The sequence below is a fragment of the Bombus affinis genome, chromosome 5 (assembly GCF_024516045.1).
Source record: "Bombus affinis isolate iyBomAffi1 chromosome 5, iyBomAffi1.2, whole genome shotgun sequence".
Taxonomy (NCBI): Eukaryota; Metazoa; Arthropoda; class Insecta; order Hymenoptera; family Apidae; genus Bombus; species Bombus affinis.
Genome location: NC_066348.1, coordinates 13699321 through 13720192, shown reverse-complemented (window position 1 = coordinate 13720192; position 20872 = coordinate 13699321). Strand labels below are relative to the sequence as shown.

Below are 20872 nucleotides of genomic sequence, written 5' to 3'. Positions count from 1 at the left end.
AGTAAAGGAAAAATATTATAGATTTATTTTAAGATAAATTTTGAAATTTGTCATGTATTGATAAAGATAGAAATTAACGAAGTGCCCTATATTATATTACGATCTAATTGAAGGATTAAAGTCGATTTTGATATATAGCGAAAGTGATCATTAAGCATGTGTTTGCACGGAGGCTTGAAACTAACCATTGTTTTTGTCGAATCTATCACGATTCAATGTTTTCATCTTCCTCGAATTACCGAGCCACCTTTCACGACATAGCACAGTTGATTATATACGTAGGTTTTGCGGACTTAAATAAGACGACATTCTGGACGATCAAAATATAAGATGAATTCGTGACACGCGGTAATCGTGACAGTTCGGTATGCGCGGACGCGAATTCTTGGCGCGCGACAAACAACGTAATGACCGTCAATGTTAACAGCGACGTGCTTCTACTACCAAGAAAATGAAACTAATCGACGCCACAGCCACGACAGCGGATAGGACGCGTCTGTCCTCTTCTATTTACACACGAAACTCACGACACACGCGTTCCTTCGTACGTTGCGCGTAAAACTGGCATTCCAGGTCAAGCGTGCCTGTCGAATTTTGATTCGTCAATTTGGCGCGGGGGGGAGACAATGTCACTCTATCCAATGGAACATACAAATTTCTAAACTGCGCTCTATATTCATAACATGAATTTTATTAAATTTCATTTTTTTATTAAAATTCAAGTAAATTTTTTTTATTAATAAATGTATATGCTTTTATCTATTACATATGTATATATATTTCAATAAAGACTGCAACTTTATGAATGTCAATCGAATTACACTATACCAAGAGTATACTATACACGCGTATCGATAAAATGCCAAAATTACTTTCGAGAAGGAAGGATGAAAAAAAAGAATACTGGGTGAATACCTCCATGCAGAAACACGTTTTATCGATACAACGAATCGAATAAAGAAACGTTCTAAAGTTACCTCTGACCGGGCAGCAGGTCCTCGCCGATTAATCGAACTCGAGGGTTTCTCGCCGCCTCCCGACTCGATTCGCTAACTGATTTTAAAATTGTTTTCGTCGATTCGAAAATGAGAGTCGTCGCTGGAACCGAACCGCTGGATCGAACATACAAAAAATGTTGTACGCCAAGAGATATAGAGAAGATCCGAAATTTTCAGTGGAGAACGAACACCGTTTGATGTATGGACCGAATTCACGCGTAAGCTAGACCACGCGATTGTTATTCGATGTGTGGCCGGCCTAAGAAGAGTACTTAGTTCGCGTAGTTGAGTGCGGGCGTAATAAGACTGCCTGCTGACGGCGGTAGCGCGGTTCGTGCCCGCAAGCGGCAGCAGCCAGGGAAGCCCCTCTACCATGGCACTCTCCTGCAACTCCTCCAAGCAAGCCAGCCAGCCATCCGTGCCGACTTGCCTACCTACCAGGCCTCAGAGTAGACCCCGGCACACCGCAGTTCCATCCTGAATCGAAATGGTCGCTTTGCTTTCCGTGCTTTGCGCGAATCACGCAAGGCCCTTCGGGCACGCTTCGCTTCGGGGGACCGAAAGGGGTCCCCACGTGCTGGATTTTGCCTCCGGCTGCACGGTCGATAAAGAAGTTTAAAATGTCATATATGTCCCCTGCAACGATCTGGCTAACAGTCAAGGTCCATGGGATAAGCAAGAGATTGTGGTATCGCGACAGGTTATTGAAAATCAGACTGTGGTAATCCGAATCCTCGTTTTACGAGACGATGTCACGTGACAATCTAGATATACGAACCGTTCAGAAGCCACATTGATCAACTGCATTAATTGAAAAGCAAAGAAACGTGACAGTGTTGCAAAAATTATTTTCTTAAATTTACCTTCGAATCTATATTGTATATACCATCTTTGTCTCAATAAATAAATTTACGGAAGCAAATCATATGTCGTTTAAGAATTGAAGTTTAATCTTGTACCTATGTAATATATAAAATTGAGAAATCAATAAGAAATGGTTCTGGTCAGTTTGGTATCTAAGAGATTCATATGATACTGATAAAGGAGTAAGATTATAACTAGTTTAAAACAGCTTAATTCGATTTCACTTTCTTATCGAGAAAATGGCGGTCCGAGCTTCTTTAGATTCTTCAGGAGTATAGGTTTCGTGATTAAAGCCTTCTCGATCGACTCTACCAGCACCTGTTCCTGACTGTACGGCGGAAATGGCATTCCCTCAAGATTATACACATATACAACACCTTCCACATCCGCCGCCACGAGTTGGTTACCATTTGCCGTAAAATCAACCATAATAAATCTGTTGGTGTTGGGTGACGTTGTCACCGACGCAGGTTTGTATATCTTTCGTCTGATATCCCATATACAGATCTCGTTATTGACGATGCTTACTATGACCGTGGAATGGACGGGAGACCAGGCTGCGTATCGAACGCATGCCATAGTTGTGGACATAGTAATCAGTGGATCTGTCAATCCTTCTGCCCAGATTCGAATGCACCAGTCGGCGCCACAAGTTAGGAAGATTTTTGAACAAAATGGAGAGAACATCATCGAGTAAATTGGTCCATCGTGCGCTAGAAAACTGTCTATATGTTGATATAAATAATTCGTGGAGCATTTGTAGATACAACCTTCGTCCGTACCCACGAAATAAATGGTACTCAAAGTAGGATGCTTCCGTAGTGCCAATGCCCCAGGGCTTCGACTGATTGATATATCATAAAAGTTACACTGAACAGTCCTAGTGACACCCGGCAACGTTCCCTCTATCCTGTAAACCTTCATAATCATCGACGAAGTGAAATCTTCGACGTATCGATAGCAAAACACGCAACCGTCCTGATTGCACGTATAAATTTGTTCTTGGTATTCGTATTGCTCGTCACCTGGCCACCACTGAACTTGCCAGTGCGGAGAAGTCGAAAATGTAGCTTTCTCGCTTCGTCGTACGACATTGAGATCTGGATTGCTTACGTCGATCACCTTGATTTCGCCGTTGTAGTAACCGATAGCAAGTAAATTCGGCCGTTCCCGACTCCAATCGAGGTCTGACACCGGACTATCAAAACTGTAATAACGAGCCGGTACACCAGGATTTTTCGCAGACCAAAGTAACACCAAGCCATTTTTAATTTCTGAATTAACTCGTGCCCCATATCCTACGGCTAGAATGCTTCTGTTAACGTAATTCCAGCGGAATGAAGATACTGGTCTTCCCGAAGTTTCTTCAGAATCGTGAATCCAGAGCAGGTCTGGACTGTACGTAAACTCCAAATCAAGGCTACATGGATCCTGTTTAATCAGGCCGGTGAAACGCTTTTGAGCGTGAATGAAAATGTTGTTCGATATTATACGCTCCATTACTCGTACGGCATTCCGGAAATTAATATGTTGGAATATATATATCTGCTCTTGTTCGGGGGTCTTCTTCTCGTAAATTTTTGATTTTGGTAGTTTAGCTTTCAAAGCCTACGAAAAGAAAATTAAACTTAATTGTTTGGTATGTCTGTAAAGAAAATAAGCCTTTTATGATACTAAGAACTATTCAAACCTTTGATTGCAACATTTCTTGCAAAGATTCCTTTCTATGCACGACGAGCAAACCATTTCTTTCAATCATCAATTCAGGGGCACCATAAGCGTCGTACATCACCCAATTATTCACGAACATGCCTTGATTTTTACGTCTGCTTCTGCTGAGGTGTGTTCCTCGAGATTTCGTAAGCACTTGCATGGTTTGAGTTTCGGTATCTATTAATTTCCTATTCGAACCAGGTCCTATCGTTTTATATTCGTAATTCTCGTTCTGTTCTTTAACCGCTATACCATCTGGCGTAAGTAAGTCAGCAGTTCGAGGCTGTATATCGAAAATGAAGAACGTCTCTGTTTCCCTCAAAGTGAGCGTCACAGTATCGGGTCGAATTAAGAGAATATTTGGATCTTCGCTGAATAAGCCAAAAAATGTCGAGGATGTAATTTCTATTCATTAATGTTAAATTATAATAAAACATTAATATTAATTCTTTGGATCTGATATGTTTATAATTTATTTATACAAATAAGAGTCATATATATACATGTTCATGTATATTTTTATTAACATCTTTAAATAATAGATACGTCCCCAAAGAGTTAATATGTATCATAATCCTAATAACAGCCTTAAAATTCTTAAAATACCTTATTTTATAAATTATAAATTAGCTATTTAATGTTTCTAAAACACTTTTTTAAACTATGTATATAAAATTTTATAATATCTAATTATAATACTCGTACCCAAAATTACCTAGGTAGATAAAATTGAGGGGGAACTTTATCTTCATCATCATCATCATCAAAATCATCTGTTTGAGTGGATAATAAACTTTCAAACAGAATATCATCCGTTGTCATCGAACCGGAAGGAACTGAGGAGGTTCTGATGATCATAGAGGAACTTTCTTTTACTGCAATACTTAAACCGGAAAGGATGGACAGTGTACCGACACTGCCAGTCTGGGATAATCCGATTGTTTCGAATGCAGTTATCTGTTTCTCGTCGAGCGAACTGTAGATTGGATGGCTTAGTAATTTTGGAGTGACATCAACGTCATCCTCTATCACGCGGAGTGCCTGACGTTGTTGTAAAATAACTGAGGTTAGGTTTTTGCCCGCGATCCTACGCGTCTTTCCTGCTGCGTTGAGCTTAAACTTCGATGAAATTGGACTTTCGAATCTGCTGCTTTGATCCCTCGAGGTAATTTGTGGTGATCCTACTTCGTTTACTTTCATTCTAATAAATAATAGTTTTCATGTTGTTATATCTTCTATCACACGTCTGTATATACATTTACTAAAACTCGGTAAAAGGTTTCATTTCGTTGATACCTGTAACTGTACTCGATTATCCACAAGCAAATAGAATAATTACGAAGTATTGAAAATTAAACCATGTATACTTTGGCATTATATCATGCTGAGAACCAGTCTCATTAATTGCGCCTTTTATTTTTCATGTTGAATGCCTTTACTTTGTTATTAGACCATTTCGTCATGTTGCGATAGAGAACGTATTGAACCGTACAGTCGTTTTCAATTCCATGGTGATAATAGAAATCAATTTTAGACACAGTTTTGTCGATATTTTGGACTGTTTATAAAAATTGTTACCTTTTAATTGTATAATACAATGTTAATAAATATACATGAATTTTGAGTAATTTGTTATTGTTCTACGTGTGATTTATGGAAACTATTAATGTATGATTAAATGACTGATTAAATTCATTAATTTACTTATATCTCTTTTCATTTGATACATTGGCATTAGGATCATCAATCAAGTAATTAATATAAAATGAAAAAATGTTTATTATAAATATAAATTGTTCTTTATTATTATATATTTATGTAGCAATATTTTTCATTTAAATTGCATTTATCGCGCGCTCTCTTAGTGTATCTCAGAAGCTAATCGAATCACGTGTACAGTCGATAAAAGGAAATTTTGCGATTGTGTTACGGCGTTAATCAAGTAGTGGATTTAAATAACCATATTAAGATTACGGCAGAATATTTGTAACGGTAGTCGAAGTTACAGTTGGAAATAATAAAACGCAAGCCGTTCGTACAAGCAATTGTCAGTGATAACATTACCATAGATAAATACAAACGTATTGCTGACAAATCTCTTACGTGTAGTTTCGAACATCCGCTTCGTGAAAAATCATGAAAATCATTTGATAGGACTTGCGCAATTGCGGTTACGGTGAACGTGATATATCAGATCATTTTGGAAGCAAAGTTAAGTTTGCAGAAGAATATATTGCTGACGGAGGCTCTGCAGTCAAAAGACTAAAGTAAGTGACATGAATTATGTCAGCAATGGCAGATACAACTCCATTAGTATTTTGATCAGGCTTTCGATCTCTAGTTGCCAAACACCACCTAGTGAACATTAATCGCTGTTCAATATTCGAATAATATTTTCAACAAGTATCATTTCATATGTGACAGCTTATTGCTTTCTGTAGGGAATATACTAAACATAGTTAATTTTTCTTGTATATTGACTTTTGCGTTTCTATCGTGGACATATGACATATGACTTCCGATTACACGGATACATAATACGTCCGACAATACCAGTGAATTCAGAAAAATACGATGTTAAAATAACTATAAATGGAAATTTCATATTTATACGAACTGCATAACCTTTAACATTTTACGTTTTCAAGGAATGTCATTGATTTCTTAAAATAGATTTTTGACATTTACGTTTATACAAAATGTCAGTGATTTCGTAAAATTGTTTTTCTTTCCATGCGATAGTGTCGTCAGTGTCAGGTGATAAGAAATATACATACATTGTTCAAATCTTGTTTTCCTTCATATTGTTGTATATCAATACAAATTAATGTTATACAATTTTCACTTTTACTTGTTAAGTTATATGTGGAAGCATTTTTACATTTTATATTTTACATTTTATGAATTTTGATATCTTGTAAGCTCTTGTTAAGATCGATTGTATTTCCATTAAGAGTTCTTCGATATGAGTGCCACAAGGGAACAAGCAGGGCCATCCAAACCATGGGATTCTACTACAGAAGAAAAAGAAAAGGATAATCGAACTTTTGAATGCAATATATGTCTTGATACTGCAAAAAATGCTGTTATCAGCATGTGTGGTCATTTATTTTGGTAAGGATATTGTCAATACATTACATATTTACAGTATCTTTTATGTTTCAATATCTTTGTAATAACAGATATCATATACATTTATATATGTACTTATTTGTATGTTTAGTTGGCCTTGTCTGCATCAATGGTTAGAGACACGTCCAACAAGACAAATGTGCCCTGTCTGTAAAGCTGCGATCAGCAAAGATAAAGTCATTCCATTATATGGACGTGGAGATACAAAACAAGAAGATCCAAGGTATATTATATTTTTGTTTCTTATAATTATATATGATCGATTTGACAAAATATTTAATGTTATATTTTATTGTTTTAGGAATAATGTTCCACCACGTCCTGCTGGGCAAAGAACAGAACCTGAAAATAATATTGGATTTTCTAATTTTGGGTTTGGAGAAGGTTCTTACATGTCATTTGGAATTGGAACATTTCCATTTGCATTTTTCACATCTACATTTAATTTTGGGGAAACACGACCAACCGCAGGTAAAATATTCTTCACAAACTAACTTTATGTGTATGATTACTGTCTAATAAGATTGAATTAAAATGTGTATTTTTACATAGCTGCTAGAGGAACACCGCAGTATGAAGAAGAACAATTCCTTTCGAAAGTATTTCTATGGGTGGCTTTGATATTTGTTTGTTGGCTCTTGATGGCGTAACATTTTGTTAAACCATATTACTTGCTCCGTATCTTGTAATCCTACACCACTTGCTGAATTGATTCATTACATTTTTATTATACATAATACATCGATCTTTCCTCGTTTGTGTAATCGTTTGTTACTCACTACAGTAACTATACCTGCTTGAATAAACAAACGGATTTTGTCAGAGCTATAATAACACTTTTATTTGTACGTATACACATATATACACATGTATTTTATTTGTACATAAATAAGTATATTCAAGCAGATAGTATTCTTGTTTTTAGGATTTCTGATACCTATTCTTATGATATTTATGTATATATCATTTTTAGATACGTAAGATATATCTACTCTATGCAAAACATTTACGATTGGTTTAAGAAAAAAACCTAGTGATTACATTTATTATATCAACGTGGACCTATACGGTTTTTACTAATTATTAATATAAATAGTGTATATATAATCTATAGTTTTTTAAACAGATTAATAACAAACGCAAATTAAACAATAAAAATAAATATATCGCTATATAATATATAATACTGTAATATATCATTATTATCAATGAAAGTATGTATACTAGTAGTTTATAAATCTAGCTTATTTATTTTTCTGCTTTTATTTGTATTGTGGTTATGGAAATAGAAGGAAAGACAATTACAAAACCGGGAAATTATGATCATGTAGTCAAAGAAGCCAAATTTTTTTGTATTTTGTCAATGAGTGACAAATCATTATACTGAATGGATACCAACATTCCATATACAGTAATATTGACACTGGAAAGTTGATTGACTTGAAAGTATAGCGTTTTTAATTTAATTTAATATCGTTGTCATTCGTTAAATATAATTCGTAATTTTTTAAAAATCTAATATTGTAAACTGTCTTACATGTTTATTTAATATATTATTGCTAAAATAAATTAGAGGTGAAAAAATGTAACTAACGTTCTTTTAATGAAATCCTTTAAACTTCTGTAGCTATAGGTTTTATTAGAGATAATAGTAAATATACATATTTAGTAACACAATTTAATTGCAGTGCACTGTAATATTTCGAACATAGGTAGATACATGACACAAATTAAAATCGTAAATTATTCTATATAAGTTATTGAATGTATGTTAGGTAATTTCGTTATAATATATCTTTGTCTTTCATTTTATGCAACTTTTTTGTCTCCAGCTTTTTGTTTGTCTTCTGTGTCTTACATAAAACTCAATGTTGCAGTAAAAAAGAAACAATATTGTGCAAAATATGACTAAAATAAATATGCACAGGATACCCTACTACAGAAGTTTCAGTTGTATCAGAAGCTATCACAAATAAAATTATTTTTATGTGTAGTGAAATAAATAATTAATTCGAAATCGTCATTAAATTCTAGTTTCTTTTAATACACTAAAATACATTAGTTATATCCATCCTTATTTATTAAGAGTTTATTAATTTCGTTCATAAAATATTTTTATTTGTCCAAGCCCAACAACTAAAACTTTTGAGTAAAGAAGCCCAAGCATTCCATAATGATCAATTTTGTCACATTATGGATCTAGTAGTTATATCACAGATTGCAGCTCCACAGGGAGATAATATAATACTCCCTCATCTATGTGAAAATGAGGTACTCAAAGACAGTAACTTGTGCATCAAAAGGTCCCTATATTGTTTACTATTTTGTGCTCTAATTATTTTTCAACTACGAACTATTTAACAGAGTGCAATATATATATACAATATATATGTACATATATATAATGCTCCCTTTTTAATACTTTACATATATCAACCTTGGACCTGAATTATATCTATTATCTCTTTACGGTAATTAGTATTTATTAAAATTCAATTTAATTTAGAAAGCTAGTAAGTACCTGTTTCTATTTATAAATAAACATAAAAACATACTACAATCAACAAAATGGTCATGATTATACTCATGATTATATTCATAGACATGATTATCAGAATAAGTCATTTTGTAACAGATATTGTAAAATGATTTTTTAAATTTACAGATATTTATTTATACACACTTCATTTATTTTTATATCTCATCCTTTGATGACTTTTTCGTAAAGCCTTTAGAAATTAAGAGATTATTGCATTCTTCCCGTGTCAAACTTGACAAAGGTAATCTCTCTACTTCCTGAAAAGTGAAAACGTTCAATTACCTTACATAATACTCGTGTATTAAATTTATTGTACCTCTTCATTATTATTGAAGAGAAGCAGTTCTGGAACTGCACCTGGAATATGTTTAAATTCAACGTTATTACTAAGAAAAGTTATAAGGATTTATACAATTAACTCTTATTCTTCACAAAAGAAATTTTAATTAGGAAGAATTAAATAAAGATTGTTTTAATATTATAAGATAGTTATCTTTCATACACATGTAAACATTATACCATAACGTATATAGAACAATAATAAAAGTTTAAATATGATAAAAAAATGAAGGCTTGAAGAAATTAAGTATTCCACGTTCAAAATTCTTGTGTAATATTAATTATCCGTTTTTGATCATAAATGAGATACTTCTGAAGAAATAAAATCAAAAAGTTGATTCTTTAACTGAAACGATTTTTATCATATTTCTGTAATATATGAATGTATGTATGATAGTTTAATAATTTTTAAGGGCTAAATTTTAAAGGATACTAGTTAGGTAAATCTTCAAAGATAAATTGTTTAACATCTGGGAGCCGGCTTAGACGACAACCACTGCAACTCTGGAAAAAATTCTTAGTTTTTTGAAATGTCTTAATTTGATTTAAACTCATGACATGTTGTTGTAATAAGGTTTGTGCTAATGAAAATAAATATATTTAATACCTCAACCCTTGCAGATGCATAATAAATGTTTGTTGAATTAATATTAGAAGCTGCAAAAGCGACAGCAAGGAATAAATTTGCAGCTACCATAGGAGCCATGTTTACCTCACCAAAACGGAAGTATTACTGAAGCCTAGAGCTGAGGGCTTATGTCAGAGAGTGCTTATACTAAGATAACGTTACTCATCTTTGAAATTATTAAATATGAGCTATATGTACTGAAGTATCTAAACATTTCCTTTCCAACATACATCCAAAAATTCCCAAAGATTCTTAGTATCGTTTAATCCCTATGTGAATAATGTTTATTTGAAAAAATATAATTATAAGAATTCTGTTTATTAAAATTTTCTTTTTATCAAAATTATTTTACTTTATATTTTATACTCAGACATATATTATTACAGACACATGCTTATAAAAATTTGTCTCTATGTTATTATAACTATATAAAATACGCTAAAGCACAAATAATGTATTTTAATTTATATATAAGCTACTAATAGAAGGGGAAATATCCCCACTACTGTTAGTAGTATAATATAGTAGATTGCAACTTAAGCGTCATGCACAGTAAGTACATCTCGCGTGTGTGAAAATGGCGCTCTCTTGTGCGAGTAAGTTTTTTCTTCTTTATATAATTATTTTTAATCGATAATAAAAAAATTTATTTTAATTTCATGTTTTTGATATTATATACTAATAATGGAAATGAATTGGTCATTTTTGCAACAAAGTTTATGATTTATACCGGCAAGAGTTGAACATAACCTAGAATATTTTTCATTATTACTGATAAATAAATATGTAATTTTGTTTTTAGTTTCTAATGAAGTTCCGGAACACCCGGTCGTATCTCCAGTATCTGGTTCCATATTTGAGAAACGTTTAATTGAAAAATATCTAGCTGAAAATGGAGTGGATCCCATAACTGGAAAGGAATTAACTGTAGATCAACTTATTGATATCAAAAGTATATTTCTTGTTTCTTTATATATTTGTCTTTGAATACAACATCCAGTTATCAATAATATTCTTGTTGTTTTGCAGCAACTGCAATAGTTAAACCTAAACCACCAAGTGCCACATCAATTCCAGCTATATTGAAAATTTTACAAGATGAGTGGGATGCTGTTATGTTACATTCATTTACGCTTAGGCAACAACTTCAAACAGCTAGACAGGAGCTATCTCATTCTTTATATCAACATGATGCAGCATGCCGTGTAATTGCTAGATTAACAAAAGAAGTAACTGCAGCCAGAGAAGCTTTAGCAACGTTGAAACCTCAGGCTGGAATTGTTCAGGCTACTACTATTCCACAACCTGTATGAACAAAATTATATTAATTTTATTTATACATCATATCAAGAATGTTTGCTGATAAACTACATGATCCTGCAGGCACTTGCAGTAGAAGCTGGAGGTACAGCTGCTCAACCTATGGAACAAGCTGGTATTACTGAAGATGTGATACAAAAACTTCAAGAAAGAGCAACAGTACTCACTCAAGAAAGGAAACGTCGCGGACGTTCGGTTCCTGAAGATCTACTTCCACAAGATAGTATTCGCGCATTTCAAACACTTGCGTCACATCCTGTAATATTGTGTTCCTTCATTTATGTAAGAAATTTTTCATACGTTGTTATTATTGTTACTTATTTATTTTTAAGGGTCTCCATTCAGCCAGTGTTCCTGGTATACTTGCACTTGACATTCACAGTGCAGATACCAGTAAAATCTTAACAGGTGGTGCTGATAAAAATGCCACAGTATTTAACAAAGATACAGAGCAAGTTGTTGCAATATTAAAGGGACACACTAAAAAGGTAAAAACTATTTCTTTTTTCAATTTTATTCCTAAAATCCTTAAATGATTAACATTTTCATATAATATTTAGGTTACTAGAGTAATTTATCATCCAGAAGAAGACATTGTAATGACTGCATCACCTGATACTACAATACGTGTATGGAATGTAGGAACCAGTCAAACAACTTTGTTATTAAAAGCTCATGATGCCCCTGTGACTGGATTGTCCTTACACCCAACAGGCGATTATTTATTAAGTTCATCATTGGATCAACATTGGGCGTTCTCTGATATACGTACTGGTAGATTATTAACTAAGGTATACTTCCAAAAAAAAAGACTACAACTATATCTAAACTTTTGCTTTATGTATTATATATACATATATTACTTTAATATGTATAGGTTGCTGGACAAGCTAGTCAACCATTAACCACGGCTCAGTTTCACCCTGATGGATTGATCTTTGGCACTGGGACTCAGGATTCGCAAGTGAAAATTTGGGATTTAAAGGAACAATCAAACGTAGCTAATTTCCCAGGCCATTCAGGTCCAATTACGGCAATTAGTTTCTCTGAAAATGGTTATTATTTAGCTACTGCTGCAGAGGATTCTTGTGTGAAACTTTGGGATTTGCGTAAATTAAAGAATTTTAAAACCCTTCAATTAGAAGAATCGTATGAAGTTAAAGATATTTGCTTTGATCAAAGTGGAACGTATTTGGCAGTAGCTGGAACAGACGTAAGGTAAGAACTATCTCATGTAACATGTACAAGTTCAATTATATCAGAAATAATTTCTTATATGTTGATATTTCCATTCTTTTTTTCAGAGTGTACTTGTGTAAACAGTGGCAAGAACTGAAAGTGCTTAATGACCATACGGCAGCCGCAACTGGTGTTCGTTTTGGAAAACATGCGCAGTATATAGCGTCGACTAGTATGGACAGAACTTTAAAACTTTATGGTCTACCTTAAGCATTTAGTGACTAAAATACTATAAATAATTTAAGAAGAATTAAAATTAGAGTTTATAGTATATATTACTGATCATCGCTAACACAATTTTTATCATGGTTATCTATGTTCGAAAAATCACTCTAAATGTGATTGTAATAATGATTTGTGGACCCCTTGATAATTATTCCACTTACCTTAATAGTCATATTTTTACGAGCTTCAAGTCTTAAATTCCGATAATTGGTACCAATTAAAATCTTTCGAAAACGCCTAATTTATATAACACATGGTTATATAAGCAATAAAGGAAATGGCCTTCTAAGCCCAGTGGAGATGTATATTTATCCAAGTCTCTCTTTCAAACTGTTAAGTGTTTCCAAAATATCACAGCTTTGACAAACATTTTTAACGGTGATCATTAATAGCATAGTATTATAAAATCAATATTATTTTTATGAAGAAAATGTAAAACAAACTTCTTCGTTTGTCATCTGTATCCATTACTCAGGATATCGTTTAAAGTGATAAAATACAATTTATTCGAGCATAAGAAATAAAATGCCATTTTCTATATAATTCTGCTATTCTATTTTGAAAAGTTGAAAGTATTACGGAACGAAGCGGTCCACACGTACACAGTTTGATAATTTACTTGGACGATCTTATGGCGCCACTAGTCACGTGCTTTTTAACCTAACCTAATATCCTTTGTCCTCAATATTCAGTCTCGAATCAAATTAATAACAATGGCCGTCGTAGTTGTCTGTCATTCAGATGTATACCAGGATTATGTGATGGTGAGAAACGTGTGGCGACTGCGAGTGGCAATCGCTGTCGATCGGTCATAGTGATTATAACGCGAATGAAATCAACGTGACGTGTAATGCTGTAAAGGATGATTTTCTAGTGGGTGGTTGCAATCGCAGTGTCAACTAGAGTGACCACACGGATGACCAGCTGACAATGTTTTGTCATTAGCATAATTTAGTGTTTAGCGGGTGGTTTGGGTAAATCAAGAATGTTTAAAGCTGAGGAACCATCCAGAGACAGCTTCCTTCAGCAAATGAAGGCCGCTAGGGAAGAAAGGGCCCATGAGAAAGACAGAGAAGCTGCTGTCATTTTAATTCAGGCTTATGTTAGGGGATGGTTGACCCGTAAAAGAATATTGTGAGTTTTTCAATCGTTTCTAAATATCGATGTTTGCTTACGATAATTATATGACTTTTGAAATCATATTTGGAGTTGGGGTTTAAATCAATTTTTGTTATACATATAACTATAGTCTTTTAATCGCTTATCGGTATTTATTTACATTCGGTAATCTTCCGTTGGTTACTCTTTTATTGGATGCGCATATATTTTTTCCCCGCAAAAATATAGGAAATTTGTGTTAATGTATTTTACTAATTTTTTGTGCTCTTTGTGTACTGTAAGAAGAAACCAGATATAAAATAGTAGAGCAAAAAATGTGATTTTCAGGGAAGAGTTTGATACGAATTTTCTGAATGATGGTGGCACAGAAACAAATATAAAGTTAAAACCTGCTTTGGACGTGTATAAAATTATTTTTAAATTTTTGTACATATATAAGAAAGAAAAGGTTCAAGAAAGAATAGAAAAGCTATGTAGGTATGTACGCATAAAAGATATTTATATTGAATGTAGATAAGGGAAGAAAGATAAAAAATTTAAAAAAACGTACAAGAAAATTAAAAAGAGTAAATATTTCAGATATTTAGTGTTGACTCTAGATTCTGAGTCTCCAGAAATTTCTTATGTAGGACTCATACTAAACAAAGATCGCTACATATCATGGATATCACAGATGAAAACAATATTATTTTATTGTTTGACTGGTTTAGATAATCTTAAACCAGAAAGAGTGTCTGACCATAAATCCATCCATTTGAGATTACATACATTAGTTAGTTTTACATCACCAGGAACATGGGCAATTCAGAAAGTAGAAGGAATGGAAAAACTCAAAGCTGGTATGAATCAGCTTTGTGCAAACATAATGGGTCACCTAGTCAACAATGGGTTTTATCCCATTATGCAAGTGATTATCCTATTAATAGTAGTTTTGTTATTCAGTGTGTTTGTTTTTACAAAGTATTTGTTTTTGTTATGATATTTGATCTTGTTTTAGGCATTTCTAGTAAAAGGATTGGGTAGAGTGGAAATTGCTTTAAAACCAATTGCACTTTCAGCAGCAGTTACATTAGCACTGAGACCATTAATCTCCTCCCAGATGTCAGATAAATTGGTCTCATTGTTTTTAATTAATATTTTTAGCGTACCTGCATTGGTCTATCATCTGAATAGTATATCATCAGTAGTGCGTAATCATTGATATATGAATTCCAAATGATATTTCACAGCATATAATCTTTATAATATAATTTTAGTGTATTACATCATTTATTACAAACAATTTATTTGCAAGGAGCCTGGAGTTATTGAACTCGGAGCAAAATTTACGAATAGTATTTAATGCTCTGGAAGTTAGTTATGCACTGTGTTTGTTGGCTAATTTAATACAGTTGGCTAATATTGAAAGAGATGAAGTGTTAAAAGAATTGTACTTTCCATCTTTTACGGTACAGACTTATTGCATAATATACAATCTTTATGTAGATCTGAAAACAAATTTCATTTTTAAATAAATTTTATAGTTTGTTGTAACAAAAATGTTGGAGGCATGTCAGCAATATGTAGTTGCAAAAAAAAGTAATTTAACTCGCTGGCATCCTATTCTTGGTTGGCTTGCACAAAAGGTTGATACATATTTACAAGAACCTATTCCATATGTTAAATCACAATTAGCCTGTTTGTGGACAGGCAGAATAGTTTCACAGTTGATTGGTAATGAAAGGGTTTTTGTATCTATAAACATGTATTCATTAGAGTTAATATCAGAAATTACAATACAATTTTTATAGGTCAACCTTTAACAGAACTTATTGAAAAAGAGATACCCCCACCAGTAGAACAACAGAGTACATCTGTTGGTACCAACATTTTCAGAAGAGCATTTTTGGAAGCACGTACAAATAGGAATAATAACACTAAAAATTATAGGAAATTGGGAAGTGCAGAAACTACTAGAATAGCTTTAATTTGTTCCCTTTATCAAATTGCTTTACATGCACTTACATTGAAAATGGAAATATTGACTGGTAAGTATTAAGAATATGTTGAATATTATATATGTAAAATGAATAATATGTTGATAGTTATACATGCATCTATTATAAAATAGGTTTATGTTATCAAGATAAAATTTTATACCATATGTATTTATTCTTGGGAACACTGGGTCCACATTGTGGTTTAAAAGCATTTTTGGACCATTTAGCTGCTAATACAAAATGTACAGCACCTGAATTTCAAATGTTGATATTATTTTCTGATTGTATGACACATTATGTTACGTAAGTTTATGCTATACATATGGAAATAAACTACAAAAACGACTACATCAATAATCTACTTATGTATATGTTTGATTAGAATTTTAGATGATATGGAAATGTACGAACAACAAGACCCGTTCAAACTTAGCGATTTTGTAACAATATCATACTTTTTAAACCAATTTTTGTATAAGGCAGTGCTTAATAATTTGTTTGGTGTGTATTATAGCCTTTACATTATATTCTTTCATAAAGTATTACATATTATTTTTTTTTTTGGTGATATATAATTATAAGAGATAAATGGTTTAGCTATATACTGAAGTTTTAGATGTTCCAGATGTGAAATCAGTTCCTAATAATCCCCTCTTCACCTCTCTTCACACACTTTTAATGGCAATTTACCGCCGGGATTGTAGACGGACCTTTTGCCCGGAAGGCCACTGGTTGGCAAAGTTAAGTATTTGAAACTAATCTATTTTAACTAAATTATATCATATGATTTCAAAATGAATACGTCTTTACAACAGGAAGTTCGAGTGTCTGGTTTTCTAGCAGACCTGGAGAAAGGCAGGCGAGGTGCCGCTCTTCTCCTTTCTAAAATGCCGCATGTTATTCCTCATTCGGAGCGTGTTGTGCTGTTTCGTAAGCATGTTGCTAACGAAAAAGCAGTTTTAGGTCTAACCGAAAGTGCTTGCAATAGTACCCCAACAACGCTTATTGTTGTTCACAGGTAGTGGTGGATATTCTCGTATTAAATATATTATACAAAGAGTAATATAAATATTTTGTAGAACTCGTATAGTGGAGGACGGATATCGTCAGTTGGCGATGTTACCCTCTCAAGCACTTAAAGGCGTAATTAGAGTTCGTTTTGTAAACGAGCAAGGTTTAGCCGAAGCTGGTATTGACCAAGATGGAGTCTTTAAGGAATTTTTAGAGGAGACAATAAAAAAAGTTTTTGACCCATCTTTAAATTTATTTAAAGTCACTAGTGAAAATCGACTTTATCCATCTCCAACATCATCTATGCAAGATAATCATTTGCAACTCTTTGAATTTGTTGGTCGTATGCTGGGTAAAGCGGTGTACGAGGTAAATAAAAAAAAAAAAAAGAAAAATATAATTACAAGACTCTATAATGTCAGTTAATCATGTTCTGTAAAGAATACCTTTTATAGGGCATTGTAGTAGACGTACCTTTTGCATCTTTCTTCGTTTCCCAATTTTCTGGGCAAACAGGAGGAGCATTGTACAGTTGGCTGGACGAACTGGCTTCTTTAGATCGAGACTTATATCGGAGTCTTACTCTTGTGAAGCATTATAAAGGTGATGTTAGACAGTTAGAATTAACTTTCTCTCTTGATGAAGACGTTTTAGGCAAATTAGTTACGCACGAATTGGTTCCCGGAGGACGAGCAGTGCCGGTCACTAATGAAAATAAAATCAATTATATACACTTAATGGCTCATTTTAGAATGCACATGCAAATAAAACATCAAACAGCGGCTTTTATCAAAGGGTTCCGTTCTATAATCAATCCTGAATGGTTGGCATTGTTTTCAACTCCAGAAGTAAGATAAACATTCTTACAAAAAAAAAAACTAATTAGTTTTTTGAAGAAATATTTTTTTAAAATATCTTTATGTTTAGTTACAGAGATTAATTTCGGGTGATAATGTTCCACTAGATTTACGAGATTTACGAAGACATACACAATATTATGGTGGTTTTCACGATAGTCATCGTGTGGTGTGCTGGCTATGGGATATTCTAGAAAAAGATTTTTCTGAGGAAGAAAGAGGCTTATTTTTGAAGGTATTTCGTGCGATATATGATAATTGTAAGTAATGTTTGTTTTATTTATTTCTATATCTCTATTCGTTCCATAGTTTGTTACAAGTTGTTCGAAATCACCATTATTGGGTTTCGCACACTTAGAACCACCATTTTCGATTCGTTGCGTTGAAGTTGGCGATGACGAGGATACCGGTGACACAATTGGTATGAAACTATAAACATCATATATATTTCTCATACTTTCTATTTATTCTATTTATTTTATTCATTCTTTATAAAATAGGTAGCGTAATAAGAGGATTTTTTACGATTCGTAAGAAAGATCCGCAGAATCGTCTACCTACATCGTCTACTTGCTTTAATCTTCTTAAATTACCAAATTATCAAAAGAAAAGTACCTTACGGGAGAAGTTACGTTACGCTGTCACTAGTAATACGGGCTTCGAACTTTCATAATTTTCACCTGGTTTAAGGTAATTCCAATGCATACTATATGCTCAAATTACCTAACGAAAATTTCTACGAAGTGATCGAGTGGTGCCTAACCGCCGCGAACCAAATTGTCAGGCGAGGTGTTTCTAGTAATTATGTCAGAGACTCTAGATCGAAGAAAAGCATAACTCGCATTTATATTATTTGTAAAACAAAATTTTTAAATGAATTTATTGAAACGAAATTGAAAAGTCGCACAAATTTGATGAGATATTATTCATATAAAGAAACATAGTTTTTGCTTTCCTTATTATTTTGTTGTTTCTTTTTTTTTATAGTAAGTAATGTCTAACGTTCCTATCGATCGATTTGGCACGAGATTAATTTATAGTTGTAATAAAAAATGAACTACCTTCTTGCTGTTTTTGAAATTTTTATGAGATTTATGTCTTCTGTCTTATTTCGTATACAATCGTACTGTGTGTTGAATTTACCTTGTTTTCACAACACGTATTCAAGTTTTGAAGTTTCATTCTATAAAACTTCTCGCCAAATGGTAGATTACTTATGGTGTAAAGCACACTGTACCTCATGAGCTTAATATTGCTAATACTGTGCGCTTGTTAGTTTATAGTATCGTGAATTAATGTTAGTCTATTAAATCGATAAAATGCATGACGCGAGTGTTGAATCCGAGCCCATCGGTGCCCGGTGAATAAATGAATAGGAGAAAAAAGAAGAAAAAAAAAAAAAAAAAAAGATTGGAAAAGGAAGGGGTCCGTAAATTTCTAAAATTGTCGAGATATTTGAAAGTCAAGGCTCCATTTTGGGGAAAGCTATTTTCGCAAGATTTTGTACAAATTTTTGACACGATGTATAAAAAGATTTATATAATCTTGTTTGGAAATATATACGTGTATATATTGTGTCCACGGGCGCTCATGGGTTAAAAATCCATAACCGTTCGAGTGTTTAAGATCGGTTTGTTCGGATCGAACGAAGTTGTGATGTTTGTTCTCCTATTTGAGCGTTTCGAGCTGAATTTCCTGTAACTGCAGTTTGTTCGTGATCTTCGATGAGCCCGAACGTACGTGAGAAAATGGAAAACGAGGGAGCATCAGGACTGTGTTATCCGCGATATAGCGAGGAATACGATATTAAGCGAAATTTATTTTTCTCGTGGTTTACGCGTAACTTCGACGAATGACTCGCGATATTGTCGGTGGAAATTCGGTCAGACCAAAGATAGAAGCCTATTTAATGCGAAGAAGATAATTCGAGATGTAATCTTTTCATATTTTCCTATACGACCGTATGTAAGTTTTTCAGGCCTGTATTCACCGATTGTACCTATGCTGTAGAAGAGTAATAAGGAGTGAACATTTTTTAAAGAGATAGAACGATAAGTTTACAAGTAAATTAGATTAAATCGTGTATCAACTAGTTTACTAACGTCCACAGTGTGAATACTAGCTAACGAATTATTTTGATTATGTATAGAAACAAGAAAACGTAATAACTTTGGCTTTTGTTACTTTTCATCAGAATCGATAACCAGTTTCTCTTGTGATGTTAATTGTGAATACATGCCTTGCAAATATATGTACAATTGAACAAAGTAGTAGATGATACTTTCCTTTATGGATATACATACTTATCGTTGGAGCGATACATGTACATGATAAATGTGGATATCGATACAAATATGGAGTAAGAAATGAAATAAAATTGTTACGATTGTAAGATGAAACCAATGGCTTCTTATTCAATATCCGTTCTTGTTAACGCGGATCGTTTTTCTATTTTAGACATTACGCTAAAAAAAAAAAAAAGGAATACACAAACACGATATAAACGAGTTTTCCTTACAATCGTATCAATAGCAAAAAAGCGCGCTTTGTATAATATGGCTTGCTCGAGTTACTCGTACTTCTGTAACATTTTTTATAAAAGTGTATACATATTGCGACGCAGTTGAGAGAACAACGGTGAATTTGTTAATTTAATACATTCGATAATAATTCACAAAGATACTGTAAATATACACACTGAATTACATCATGCCTTTCAATTATATTATCCTATAACAATCATACCTGATATCTCGGTGTAAAATTTAAAAAAAGGACTCTATTCGAGGCGCCACGGTATATGAAATTAATCTGCTCATTTTTAAATCATTCAACGCTATATTTGGGCAACAAATAAACAATCGTTCGATGCTTTATATAATAAACGTTCTTATAACATTTATTAATAA

At 33.1% G+C, this 20872-nt stretch overlaps 6 protein-coding genes and 1 long non-coding RNA gene across 10 annotated transcripts in view; 3 read left to right on the top strand and 4 right to left on the bottom strand.

Moving 5' to 3' along the window:
- The window catches only part of LOC126915991 (uncharacterized), an 83410-nt gene extending 81694 nt beyond the window's left edge, over positions 1 to 1716 (bottom strand). The window contains exon 1 of one of the 2 annotated variants that reach the window (XM_050721318.1): positions 978 to 1716. The gene's annotated coding sequence lies outside the window, so the exon portion shown is untranslated. Of the gene's footprint in view, positions 1 to 185; positions 580 to 977 lie in introns of those variants that run through there. The other variant, XM_050721319.1, reaches the window with a different exon arrangement.
- A 209-nt stretch (positions 1717 to 1925) lies between these two features.
- LOC126915973 (dynein axonemal intermediate chain 4) lies at positions 1926 to 5327 on the bottom strand. Its single transcript, XM_050721268.1, has 4 exons — positions 4872 to 5327; positions 4291 to 4776; positions 3553 to 3946; positions 1926 to 3470 (listed from the first exon to the last, which is right to left on the bottom strand). Exons 2-4 carry the CDS (start codon positions 4773 to 4775, stop codon positions 2091 to 2093), a joined length of 2259 nt encoding a protein of 752 aa, XP_050577225.1. The 5' UTR covers position 4776; positions 4872 to 5327; the 3' UTR covers positions 1926 to 2090.
- A 174-nt stretch (positions 5328 to 5501) lies between these two features.
- On the top strand, positions 5502 to 8296 carry LOC126916028 (E3 ubiquitin-protein ligase RNF185-like). 2 transcript variants are annotated; one of them, XM_050721380.1, is made up of 5 exons: positions 5502 to 5842; positions 6530 to 6689; positions 6799 to 6930; positions 7009 to 7178; positions 7260 to 8296. In XM_050721380.1, exons 2-5 carry the CDS (start codon positions 6541 to 6543, stop codon positions 7355 to 7357), a joined length of 549 nt encoding a protein of 182 aa, XP_050577337.1. In that variant the 5' UTR covers positions 5502 to 5842; positions 6530 to 6540; the 3' UTR covers positions 7358 to 8296. The 2 variants fall into 2 exon arrangements, with proteins under 2 accessions (XP_050577337.1, XP_050577338.1); XM_050721381.1 differs by lacking the exon at positions 5502 to 5842 and adding an exon at positions 5882 to 6332.
- A 30-nt stretch (positions 8297 to 8326) lies between these two features.
- On the bottom strand, positions 8327 to 10476 carry LOC126916037 (selenoprotein M-like). The gene is made up of 4 exons (XM_050721392.1): positions 10193 to 10476; positions 10019 to 10089; positions 9563 to 9632; positions 8327 to 9503 (listed from the first exon to the last, which is right to left on the bottom strand). The coding sequence occupies exons 1-4, from the start codon at positions 10289 to 10291 to the stop codon at positions 9402 to 9404; spliced, it is 342 nt and encodes a 113-aa protein (XP_050577349.1). The 5' UTR covers positions 10292 to 10476; the 3' UTR covers positions 8327 to 9401.
- A 218-nt stretch (positions 10477 to 10694) lies between these two features.
- LOC126915990 (pre-mRNA-processing factor 19) lies at positions 10695 to 13540 on the top strand. Its single transcript, XM_050721317.1, has 8 exons — positions 10695 to 10809; positions 11016 to 11165; positions 11243 to 11520; positions 11597 to 11791; positions 11866 to 12021; positions 12094 to 12324; positions 12411 to 12751; positions 12838 to 13540. The coding sequence occupies exons 1-8, from the start codon at positions 10791 to 10793 to the stop codon at positions 12980 to 12982; spliced, it is 1515 nt and encodes a 504-aa protein (XP_050577274.1). The 5' UTR covers positions 10695 to 10790; the 3' UTR covers positions 12983 to 13540.
- LOC126916041 (uncharacterized) lies at positions 11151 to 11633 on the bottom strand. The gene is made up of 2 exons (XR_007710394.1): positions 11585 to 11633; positions 11151 to 11518 (listed from the first exon to the last, which is right to left on the bottom strand). It is a non-coding gene; the product is annotated as an uncharacterized LOC126916041 (long non-coding RNA).
- Positions 13541 to 13703: 163 nt separating the features above from the next.
- Positions 13704 to 20670, top strand: LOC126915960 (ubiquitin-protein ligase E3B). Of its 2 annotated transcripts, none has more exons than XM_050721224.1 (16): positions 13704 to 14131; positions 14444 to 14593; positions 14696 to 15023; positions 15114 to 15302; positions 15373 to 15564; positions 15640 to 15829; positions 15907 to 16143; positions 16227 to 16398; positions 16478 to 16596; positions 16721 to 16840; positions 16915 to 17113; positions 17175 to 17475; positions 17562 to 17954; positions 18034 to 18198; positions 18273 to 18384; positions 18464 to 20670. In XM_050721224.1, the coding sequence occupies exons 1-16, from the start codon at positions 13983 to 13985 to the stop codon at positions 18634 to 18636; spliced, it is 3189 nt and encodes a 1062-aa protein (XP_050577181.1). In that variant the 5' UTR covers positions 13704 to 13982; the 3' UTR covers positions 18637 to 20670. The 2 variants fall into 2 exon arrangements, with proteins under 2 accessions (XP_050577181.1, XP_050577179.1); XM_050721222.1 differs by having other exon boundaries at positions 16712 to 16840.
- Positions 20671 to 20872: the final 202 nt, after the last annotated feature.